This window comes from Nothoprocta perdicaria, unplaced genomic scaffold, assembly GCF_003342845.1.
Source record: "Nothoprocta perdicaria isolate Ctin4 unplaced genomic scaffold, notPer1 scaffold_368, whole genome shotgun sequence".
NCBI classification, from domain to species: domain Eukaryota; kingdom Metazoa; phylum Chordata; class Aves; order Tinamiformes; family Tinamidae; genus Nothoprocta; species Nothoprocta perdicaria.
In genome coordinates, this window is record NW_020455608.1 from 160,550 (window position 1) to 173,290 (window position 12,741).

The 12,741-nt window shown below is 35.7% G+C and overlaps 1 protein-coding gene across 1 annotated transcript in view; it reads left to right on the top strand.

The window, feature by feature from the left end:
* The window catches only part of MAN2A1 (mannosidase alpha class 2A member 1), a 99,415-nt gene that overhangs the window by 69,149 nt on the left and 17,525 nt on the right, over window positions 1-12,741 (top strand). Inside the window, exons 15-18 of the mRNA XM_026044488.1 lie at window positions 890-1,004; window positions 4,997-5,130; window positions 6,427-6,568; window positions 10,935-11,068. Coding sequence (XP_025900273.1) covers window positions 890-1,004; window positions 4,997-5,130; window positions 6,427-6,568; window positions 10,935-11,068 — 525 coding nt within the window. The remainder of the gene's footprint in view (window positions 1-889; window positions 1,005-4,996; window positions 5,131-6,426; window positions 6,569-10,934; window positions 11,069-12,741) is intronic.

Genomic DNA, 12,741 nt, shown 5'->3' on the forward strand with positions numbered 1-12,741 from the left:
TTTTTTTTTTTTTGCTTTATATAGACTTATTTATCCAGCATTTGCATTCATATGTTTCTGTATAGTGCATGCACTTGTGCTTGTGATTGGCTGTTTTAAAAAAAATGAGATTTGCTTAGCTGAGACTCTGTTGTGTGTATGCTTATGAAAACCATTGTCTTTATTTCTTAGTTTTGATCATAGTTTTTTTATTTTATTTTAACTGTCAACAGGGCTTTTGGGAGACGTTAGTAAAGAGCCAGTCACTTTCTTGGGGTTTCTTACCTCTTCCCTCCTGCAACCCTACATTGCAGAGCGCTCATCAACAGAAGTTGCTTTTGCTAAAGAAAATTTCCCTTTAAAACTTTCTCTTCTAAAACTTTGCTTTATTAAAGATTCACAAACTGATCCACAAGACAATATAGAGGCAGTTTTACTCATATGGTATACACCACTGATACTGTTCACAATCAAAGCAGACAGTTAAACTATCTGTTAAATGTTGTGAACCTGCATTACTTGATTACTGATTAGCCACTATAATCTTGTACACAGAAACTGACTTCAGATGTTTGCATTAGCTATACACTAATGTATGCATGTGTCTATAAGTCTTGTGTTCATTGATCCTCTTAAAATATTTGTGAGGTGGGTACTGATGTTCATGCTAATTTTAGCTAAAATAAAGGTGTGTTTTTTAAAAAAAAATTGCTGAATTTCTGAATTTCCTATTAGGAACAACAATTCTTGAATTCCTGTTTTTTATGCTAGACTTGGAGTAGCATAGTTACATTGTATGTTTTTAAAAACTGAAAATGACTAATATTTAATAACTACTTTCATTTATTGAGACTGCTGTTGTACAGAGTTTTAAAATACTTGTTCTAATTTTCTCTTTTTCTTTTTGTAGCCTTATATTTTTACAGATCCACCTACTGTAAGAGTCACTCATGGGAGGATTTTCTCAGAAGTTGTATGTTTTTTCCCTCATGTGACTCATACCATGCGACTCTATAAAATCCGGGGTAAGAACTGTGAAACTGCCTAGATTCACGTTGTTTATTATTCATCGCTGCAGTCTTGGACACTACTTATACTTCTGACATTTGAATGCATTTCTAAACTAGCAGAGCATGCTTCAGGTAACTCCCCACAGGATCTAAAGACAGTAGGATCCCTTTCTAAGCCTCAATTACTGATCTGTAAGGTGAGGGAAAAGTTAACTTGGCAGATTTGTTGCTGAAACATCTTTCAGCACTGGGAAGTCTTACAGTATAAATTATCTGCAGGGAGTTATACTATCTTTTATACTGTTTGTTTTACAAGCAGTTTTGACTAAACACTCCTTTTCCTCTCTGTTCTTCAGACTTCTCTTGCTTTTATTTGGCCTGACAGAGCAGGGAACCTTTCGGCTTAATGATTCTTTTCCATAATTGGCCATAGAGTGAAATTTAAATTTCTGTGCGCTTATCCGTTGTTGTTTAAAACATGATTGACATAAATTTAAAAAAAAATCTTTTTATTAGAGGCTTTCCGTATTTCATTAAATGCAATGATTTTGTTTTTGTGTTAGCTCAAACTATGCATTACGGAAGAGCTGGATATAATCCAGCTGGAGTACTGTGTCCAGTTCTTCTGGGCTCCCAGTACAAGAGGGATGTGGAGCTACTGGAGAGAGTCCAGTGCAGCGCTACGAGGATGATGAGGGGCCTGGAACATCTGCCCTATGAGCAAAGGCTGAGGGAGCTGGGCCTGTTCAGCCTGGAGAAGAGAAGGCTGAGGGGGGACCTGATCAGTGTCTATAAATACCTCAAGGGAGGCAGTGAGGAGGAGGGGGCGGCCTCTTTTCAGTGGTGGGCAGGGATAGGACTAGAGGAAATGGCCACAAGCTGAGGCACCAAAAGTTCCACATGAACTTAAGGAAACACTTTTTGACAGTGAGGGTGCCAGAGCCCTGGCACAGGCTGCCCAGAGAGGTTGTGGAGTCTCCTTCTTTGGAGATCTTTAAAACCCGCTTGGACGCAGCCCTGTGCCCCGTGCTCTAGGTGACCCTGTGTGAGCAGGGGGGTTGGGCTAGATGACCTCTGAGGTCCCTTCCAACCTTCAGCATTCTATGATTCTGTGATTCTGTAATCTGTGCTTTGGTCGTTCTAAGGTTGTAAACTGGGTCTTTGTATCCTTGCTTAATATACTCATCTCTTTTAATGGTTGGAAAAATCCATAACTAAAAATATACAGACTAGAGTTTATAGATCTGCATTTTACTGACTAGGTCTGGAGTAGATGACATAGTTTTTTCCTGCTGTGTTGTTTTCATTTAGATATAATAGTGATATTAGTGATGTAATAGTCGTATATGTTAACGTTTTAACATGCTAGTAATGCTGAAGGTGGAATTAACATTTTTTAAAATGTGTGGGAAAAAAAAGCCATTTGACATTCTTTTCAATCAAGACATGAAGGGTAGTAAAATCACAAGCGTACTTGCATTTTACTTAGGAAAAACCAGTGCAGAATCTGAAATTGCTGGTAAATGCTTACTCTTCCCTTGTTTGAAGTTTGATTGGCTTACAATTTGACAGAGTAAAGGTGGTCTTAAGAAATTTATTGCAACATGCTGTCAAACTGAATGGGAAGAAGAATTTGAATATGGGGTGTGTGTGTGTGCGTTTACACACACTTTTATATACAAATCTATGACAATATATTTATATGAAAACATAATATTAAATATTTGGAAATCTTGGCTGCATTCCCATTTTTAGGTGTTAAAATAAGCTATCCTGACAATGAGTAGATTTAAAAAGAAGAAGAGTGGCTCAGAACAGAAATAAAGGTATTATAAAAATTTGCAGCATGAGCAAATGACAGTTTTTTTCCTCATTTTTTTCAGTGCTTCTAGAAAATATGATACCAGAAGATAGCTTACATTAAAATTAGAAGTTTTATGTATGTAGTTACATGAGATCTGTGCATCAAAAAAAAAAATGATCATAGTAACAGCTGAGAATTTTAGTTGGTATTATAGGTTCCCGTGGTGATAGTTTCTTTGGAAACAAACCAAACACATATAAAAGGAAATTCTGTGCTCAGGAAGTAACTACTAAGTAACTGTTCAAAGAGTAAGAAAGAAGTAATTAAGGAACTACTAACTATTGAAGTTAAAGCTCAAGGACTTCAGGTGGATGCAGAAAATAAAAAAGCAAAACATGAACTTTCACAATTTACAGATTTTGCATATGTTTCAGATTACTGTAGTAAAAAATAGCTATATTAATATATTTTATAATATATGATATACCTATTTTATATATTAATGAGCTGTTGGTATTCATGGATTGCATTAGACACTTGTAGAGTACAAGTGCAGTTTAGGAATGTGATTTTTCAACATTTTTAATTAATAACATTCTTGATTAGGAAGAAGATGTAACAGTTCTCATGATAGTGTTGTAAGTTGGAATTATATTAAAGATAATACTACAGCTGTTGGTATGTTTTTGACCAAAAAAAAATGTGGAAATGAAATGATCAGCTTTATTCCACTCTCAATGCCAGCCTATTTTTAAACAAAATGTCATTACAGAATCACAGAATATTCAAGGTTGGAAGGGACCTCTAGAGATCATCTAGTCCAACCTTCCTGCTCCAGCAGGGACACCCAGAGCACGGGGCACAGGGCGGCATCCAGGCGGGTTTGGAAGATCTCCAGAGAAGGAGACTCCACAGCCTCCCTGGGCAGCCTGTGCCAGGGCTCTGGCACCCTCACAGGAAAGAAGTTCCTCCTCACATGCAGAGGGACCTGCCTGTGTTTCAGCTTATGCCCAATACCCCTTGTCCTATCGCTGGCCACCAATGAGAAGAGCTTGTCCCCTTCTTCCCTGCATTCTCCCTTTATGAACTTACATGTGTTAATCATATCCCCTCTCAGCCTTCTCCAGAGAAAACAGGCAGAGTTCACTCAGTCTCTCCTCATCCGAGAGATGTTCCATTCCCTTAATCATCTTAGTTGCTCTCATTATTTAAAGAGTTAATTTAATATAGGGAAAGAAAATGTGAACTTGTACCAAAACTAGAAAATAAGATTGAGAAAATAAAGACAAACAAGAGGTTGTCTGTGTGTGCTTAGGTATCTTAGATTATTATGCATTATTATGTGGCTAAGATTGCAGTGTTCGGAAGCCCAGACTGTCACAAGGTTGTCTTTTGGCTCTCGTCTGCTAAGATACATTGAGCTGTTGTAACTATTAAGTCTTTAATTCTTAATGAACTCTTAATTCTTAATTAAGTCTTAATTCCTTAATATCTAATCCTTTAAAAACTGTCTTTAAATGTTAAAAGACTAAGAGAGTTAAGTCTCAGTCATTCAACTTCTGTCATCCTGTTTTTACAGTCTGTCGCCAAGCATAGTTTTATTTCATTACTGCAAAGAGAAATTGATTTTTTTCTTACTATTTGGTACTTTTTATAGACAACTGCCAGTCCTATTAGACTGTATTTATTTCCTGGTCATGGTCATATCAGTATGTAGATTCTCTCATTTTCAGTTATAACAGCTCATCAATTTGCTGTTCAGTAAGAACAGTCTGATAGAACTGCTGGATCAGAGGGCAGTAACTTCAGTGTTGCCTGTGAAAAGCCAAAGCTATAGTATAAGAGGAGTAGTGAATGCCAAGAAGTGGTTCCAGGGTATTAGCTAATGCTAAAGATAGCACTTAAGAGTGATGCAGCATTTCCTACTGGTTTATTGGTTCTTGTCATGAATATTTTGAATTATTGTAATACAGTTACTGATTTACTTTAACGGTGATTTCAGAATGACAGTCAAGTGAGTCCTGAATAAGAAGCACAACTATATTGTATAATAACTAACTGCACCAACTTCAAGTATCTGTATAGACAGGAAGGAAGAGCCGTCAGTGGAAAACAGATAGCTGTGTTCTGGGAATGCCATTGTTCTTTTCTATGTGATGTCTTTTTAAAAAAAATGAGAGGTTTTTAAATGCTTCATTTTTAGGTTTGGAAGGACAGTCTCTTGAAGTTTCTAATATTGTGGATATTAGAGGAGAGTATAATCGTGAACTTGCAATGAGAATTTCATCTGACATAAACAGTCAAAATAGGTTCTATACCGATCTTAATGGATATCAGGTAATTACTAATTATCAGATTTATTAGTTATAGAGGCATAAGATCTCAATTTTCAACTGTCTTAATACTTAAAATTGTAAGGAATTTGTGTGTGGGGGAGGGGGCGGTTCTTCATCTTTTAAGGAATTCACAAATTTTAAAAAATATAAGAATTGCAATGCCACAAGCTATGACAAGCCATCATGCATTTGCTTGTATAACTGCATTCTTTTTTTCCCTTTTGTCTTGTCTCTTTGGTTTGAGTAGTTGAGCTCTAGTCATGTATATAATGCTGAACAACTATTAGCTTTGACCTAGAAGACATCTACTTGCTGCTCTTAGAAATAAGACAGTGAATGTAATTTCTGGAGTGCAGTAAATTCTTTTTATTTGTAATGTAGGGGATGAAGTAGGTACAATTATTTTTTTAACATAAAGTCTGCAACATGGACAAAAGTTAGAACAGTTTTTCAATACTGTTACTGTGAGTACATTTAAAACAATACCTATTGAACAAAAGATTAAAAGATTATATTTTTGCCAATTTTCTTTGCATAGCTTTCCTAAAGTTTGTTTTCTAAAGGCCACAAAGCAAATATTTAAACGTGGAAATAATTTTAATACTATTTTTCATTTGTAATACTATTATTAATTATTGTATACTATTCCGTATAGTATACAATTAAGCATTGTGTATTATTGCATATAGTATTGTCATATTGTATAGTATTGTATAGTATTATTGTAATATTGTAATATTATATAGTATAGTATTACAGTATTGTAATATTGTATACTATTGCATACAGTACACAATTATTGTGTACTGTTGTATACTAATATATGTGTATATTGTATACTATTATTCATTTGCCATGTATTGTTCGTAATTCCCCTAGCATGTTCATTTAAAGTTCCCATTAGAAAACTAGGAATTCTTTTTTCTGCTACCTAAGATATATTCACAGCTTATTCTCTGGAGGAGGAAAAAAAAATGATCTCATTGTACGACTGTAATAATTCTTCTTTTTGCAGATTCTCTTGATGAATCTTTCAGTTTTTTTTTTTTTTTTTTTTTTTTTTTTTTTTTTTTTTTATACTGTACTTTGAATTAGAAATACACTGGAGTTATGATTTCCGAAGTGGTAGTTTTAGCCACAAATCTCCAAAAAGCTAAATAATACAGCTGAGTGAATACTTTGGTGCCAGTTGTCAATCATTGCTTCTGAAGCACCTGGGATAAATATTTGAAAAGGTCTTTGAAATTTAAATGCATGAAAAGAATGTATTTTATTGAAGTTCATGTTCATAATGTAGATTCAACCCAGACTGACGATGAGCAAATTGCCTCTTCAAGCAAATATCTATCCTATGACTACAATGGCTTATATCCAAGATGTTGGCGTTCGTTTGACATTACATTCAGCTCAGTCTCTAGGTGTTACAAGCTTGAAAAATGGTAAGTTTAAGATCATGGATACTATAAAGTACTTTCTGTTATGATGATCTGAACTATTTAATGTATTCACAGCTTACAATACCACCCGGTTAAAAAAAAAAAAAAAAAAAAAAAAAAAAAAAAAAAAAAAAAAGAAAAAACCCCACCTACCTCTGACAAGCTCTAGAATAGGGAGGATCCTGAGTTTGTTCACAAGCAGATCCCTTAGTCTTCATTGAGACATTTGTCACAAATCAGTAAGTTAGTTGGAAAGAGTTCTGAAGAAGACAAAATGATCAATAAATTGTCATAGCAGAGTAGTATTTATGCGAGAATTCTGATGTAACTCAAAGATCAAACAGCAGCACTGAATGATTCGTGATCTTTTGTACTGCTTTTGTGGGAGAAAAATGAATATAGATAACATGATATTAATTGTGTGTGTGTTTGTGTTTTATAATTTGTTTCTTTTTAATTTATTTGATTATTAAGGTAGAGGGGAGTGGACTTAGAAACTACAGAGTGCATAGCCTTATATCACTATCAAGCAAACTACTAGTGCTATTTTAAAGAACAGCATTAACTAGAGGATAAATATTACCCTGGCTAAGAGATTGAAGTAGAACCATGCCTCATAAAGTAAATGGAGTTCTTTGAAAGAGTTGATGAATATGTTGACAAGAAAAATCTAGCTGATATCAAGAATGCCAAAAAGGCATTCAGCCCAGCCCCTTGTAGCAGCGAAGCACATTCTTCAGACTTGCACCCTCAGAGAAAGTGAACCAGAGGTCAGTTGTTCACTGTCTGTTCTACTCCCAGATCAAGGAGACATCAAATGACACTAGCGAGTGGCAGAAAAAATAGGGTGTGTAAAGCATAGTTTAAGATTTGTAGGTCCTTGTTGTTGGGTGCTGTGAATTTAAAATTACGTAAGTTTGAAAAGCAGCTTGACTGAATACTTAGAATGAGTAAAAGCCATCAGAAAAAATGCCAAAAACCAGTTTCTTTTCAGAAAATGTCCCTGTTAATGTCTGCTCTGACAAAAGATGAATACAGCCATGGACTGATAAGGGTGTTAACAAACTTGATTCGTTTTAGGACAAAGAGTCTTTAGGGTTTATTTTTTCTTGGAATTAAAAGATGGCAGTTTGAAAATTGCCCCTGATTAGCAGAAGGATTAATCTTTATTCAAAACTTTAAATTGTCTGTAGTAATCCTGTATCTTCAAGTAGTAATAGAGAAGGAAACTTCATACCTGTTTCCCCTGGGAAAGTCAGGTTGTCACATCAAAAGCCCACCTCTTGCCTTGTGAGTCATGACCATTTCATGCTCTGGGACCTGCTCTTTGACCTTATCATGATACTGAGGCTCCTCATAAAGACATTGGCCTATTTCAGTGAGGAAAAGGTGATGATTTGGCTGCTTATGGATCATGGAAGCATGATCCATAACTTAACAGATAACAGCTCTGAATGCTCTGTGACTTCGTTTGAGCTGCATTCATTGCCTGAAGCTCAGAATAGTGGAAGAATATATCCCATCAAGAACACATGATAATCGTTTTAGACTTCCTTTTTTGACTAGAGTCTGCCTGACAACTTTTCAGATGTTGGTAGAGCTCTTAAGACAATTTAATTTGTATCCAATCACTCAAGTAAGAATAAGCTTCACCAATCTTCAACACATCATTGACCCCAGGTGTGATAGTTACACGTGCTGTACATGCAAATATTTCTCTCTCTTCTTACCAGACTGCTACTTGACAATGCTGATAAAAGTAGATTTTCAGCTATTGTTGTATTCAAACTTGCATCGTTGTGATTTATGCCAGCCAGCTAAGAAAACTTTAGCCACTTTTGGAGCATTTGCATTATTAAACTGAGAGATACTACTACTCTTCATAAGTCTTGCCTGTTATGTAAAAATGCCTTGCATATTTACATAAATGTAAAGAAAAACAAAACCCCACAGGGTTTTATATTTACATGACCTAAAGCCTAACACTAACATAATTTATTGGGATTCTGATACAAGAAAATGCCTTTTTTTTCCCCAGTATGGGAAATTAGATCTAAATGCTTAAGTAATTTAAAATAACATTATGATTGCGAATTATTCATTTATACATCCAGCATTAAATTCTATGCTATACAAACCTCTGGTTTTGAGTGGGTCAGCTTTAAGTTGTTACAAGGATTGCAGTTAGTAGAACTGAATTCTTCTAGTTTGGTTATTTATGGGGCAAGGGAATTCTTCAGTGGGTTTAGTTCTGTGATATATTGCCTTATTTCTTCACCTATAGACATGCCTTGGAAAGCTATTGTATGTTTGGTTGCATTATTCTGCTTCTGTACTAAAAGGAGTTTACCTCTAGTATCTACATCTTTTTTTGTGGTAGACCAGCAGTGATCTATCTGCATATCCTCAAGAAATGTATTCTTGTAGACTGACATGGCATATTTCATCATAGAGTGCAATATCATAGAGTTCTTATATCTCTTTGACAAAGAGCTGTAAGCATCAGCAAAGGGAATGCAGATAACCTGCACTGCTGCATCCTGTGCCCCACTAACTACATGAAGTCTTGAAGTGATTGATTTGCCACATCAGCCCATTCCTTATTTCAGTCAGTGCTGCAATGTGTGTTTCAGCAAAGAGCTCTCAGTCAGTCACACTAGAGATTAATGACACAAAATTAATTTCCCTTCAGTCTGATCTTGTGAGTGAACTTGATGTGACCTAACCATTTTAGATGCTAGTTAACTCTCAATAATGGAGAGTAATTAGGGTGCAGAGGCTCAGTTACCTTGTGTATCTGTGTATCAACAATTCTAGTCTCTGCATCACAGAATGACGTAGCATCTGTCCACAGAGATAGACAGACTTCTCTGTCTGTCTTTGAGTCATGGCAAGTAGAGCCGATGATGCTTGAGATATTTCAGATAAATATTATGGAGAAAATGGCTTTCTGTGAACAGAGTTTCAATCTAGTCAGGGGCATTGGAGGTGTTCTTCCCCACATCACTTACATGGAAGAGTATATATGTGCCATATCTCTTTGGCAAATGCTTTTGTGTCACATGAGGCTAAAGGGGTGGTTGGCAACATCAAATATTTACTCTGTATCTGCTTATTAAAAAAAGGGAAAAGGAAAGAGGGGAATATATTCATCACGTTGGACTCCTTAATAAGGAACCAAAATGAACCTGAAAGTTCGGAGGTGCTTAAAACTATGCTCTTCTCTACCTTTCTTGTGAAAATCATTCAGTGATTTCCTAAAGATCCTGACAGAAAAGTCAAAAGCATCACAGCTTAGGCAGATGCCTTTGATAGCAGATTGATCTGTTTTTCAAGCCATAATCCACTATGTCAGGTTTATCAGAACAGATATCTGTCATTCTTGATTCAAGACATGTTCTCCTTATGAGTAGTTGGTTACCTTTCGTGCTGTCAGATGATTCCAGCAATGTGGAGTAGGGTTTCTCATGTTATCATGTTAGGGTATGTTATCAATATCTTCAAGATCAACTCCAAGAACTGTAAAATACATATGCTACAACTTTCCATTCTTTCCTACCTTCTGTCAGTTCGTGGGATTTGATGTATAATAGTTCTTTTTAATGCAAGGTGCTGTTCTTCCTCTACTTGAGAAGTTTCTCCCAGTTATGCACTAGTCCACTTTTTCTAGTTCACTAGTGGATTCTTCTACAGGCACTGGAGGAACCTACTCATGCACTTATTGTGCATACAACCTATGCAGAGGACGTTTCTGCAGAGCCATTAAGAAAGGCAGTGCTTTAATTTATTCCAAACTAAGAACTTCTTATTCAATATTTGTCTTGTTCAAAGTTCTTTTCTTCTCACACAAATGAGGATATCCACATAGAAGGAGTGATTGTTAGTATTTATTCTTCATACTATCTACTTTTTTTTTTTGTCTGATACCACCTTAAAATATCACATGGGGAAAGAATGTGCTTTAGAGGTGCACTCTTTCATATAGCATAAGATAAGGACACATGCTCTGAGAAGGACTCTGCAAACAGATGCAGCTATTCTGGCTGCTTCTCCACTTCAGTGCTTGATGCACCAAGTCTCCCAGTTATAAATAATATTTAAGAGTAATGTTCATGCAAGATTTCAATTTCAAATTTGATAAAGAATTGAATGAAAGGATGAAGGGCATGTGAAAATTTAGGGAGGTTGTAAGAACCAAAATCAGAGACTTTAACTGTTTTTATAATCTGACCTAACAGTAACAATCTACTATTCCTCCTTCATCAGTGGGATCCTTTGCAATTATTATTTTAGGGAGAGACATTATCTTATGTTGAATAAAGCCTAACATATTCTTGTGGCCTGTGAAATGTTTACATTGCTTTTTCAGGTCAGTTAGAAGTAATCATGGATCGCCGGCTTATGCAGGATGACAATCGTGGCCTTGGACAAGGTGTCCAGGATAACAAGATTACAGCTAATATCTTCCGACTTCTCCTGGAAAGAAGACATGGAACAGATGTGGTAAGAATGGTTGTCTGGAGTTTTTGAATAATTAATTATATGACAAAACTTCTGTGCTTTGCAGCAGCAGTGAACTGAGTAAAGAAGTTTCTCTGTGAGCAGTAGAACTGAGGAAATTGGACCTCCTAAGGAATTCTGTCTAGGAATTCTGTGTGATCTCTTGCATTGTCTCACCATAACAACTTACTTTTCCCTAGTAACATAATTAACTTAAACTCACATTGCATCACACTAGTTGAATACTATTTTGGAAGTCTCTTTTTCAACCATTGTGGGTCTTTTTTGTTTGTTTCTGAGACTTTCAGAAAATGCTGATTAGTGAGAAATCTTCTTGTCAAAGTTGACTGAAACTGGGCAAAGACTGAGAAATTAAGATGAACAGAGTGAGCATGAAAACTATATTATCCTGTTCCTGTAAGCTTTACTTTCTTAGGAAATGAGGCTTTCCTGGAAATATTTAGATACCAGACTTAAAAACATTCTCATTTCATTATCAGGCATAGAAGGAATGAGATTATTTTGATTATTCTATTGTAAAGAGATCTTAGCACAACTTGCCTTGATTCTTCATTTTATACCTTAGTCTTTTGAATAATTCTTCCATGTTTTCTTCTGTTCTCTGCATTTTTTTCCACTTTTGTTTTCTCCTGTCCTTGTTGAGAAGGACGATATGAGGAGTACATCTTTATACTGAGGAAATATAAATGATGTCAGTTTTTAAAATCATCACACAGCTAAAGAGGTTGTATACTGAGCTAGAGATAAATATGCAGATACATTGGAATTAATTCTGGTTTGTAGTGGATATCATTAAAAGGTGAAAGGATGTTAATGCTAAGCTTAAAACTAATTTTCACCATTCATTGGTTGACATATTTTTGGTTTCTTTTATTTTAGAGGTTGTACATGTTATACATAATGATTTTCTGGTTTCTCAACTTGCACAGCATCAACACTATATTAACTGTAGTTATCAGCATGGTATAGAAATGTCTGAACTAACTTGAAAACAAGTTGAATCCTGGAATTGAATCCTGGAAGCCATCTAGCTGTAACAGCTCTGACCATTGCACAGGTTAATATACCTTGGCAAGAGGAGACCTGTAGAGAGATCTATGCTGTCCTCACAAACTCCTTTTAGTACTATGGATTATTTGTGTTTTATTAAAGCAATGTGTTGTGCTGCTAATAAGAACTGTTTGATATGGAAGGCTGTATTTGCATTAGAAAATAATTTGGAACAACAGTAGCAGATGAAACCAGACAGCACTATGGTGGTTGGCTGTACTCTGTGTGGTGTGAGTATTTTCCATAGAATCATAAAATAATCCAGGCTAGAAAGGACTCTTTAAGTGCTCTCTCTTCTGGCTGAATCCCTGTTCAAGGCAGGTTTGTCTTTGTGTGAGGATGAACTCTCCAAAGCTTCAGTTGTTGATAAATACCCTAATGGAAAGTTTAGGACTCATCTTGTGCATAACTGCAGGGAAGCCTCTGGCTTTATTTCTTCCAAAATAAAACTAGTCCATACATACTAGAAACCTCTCTGAGAACTGAAACGGTGCTTGGTAAGCAGGGATTACAAAAAGTTTCTTTTCAGGAAGCTGAAGAAGTAATGTGCCAAGTAATTTGAAGCTACATCTATTAGAATAGAGGCAAATTAAGCACCTGCTTTG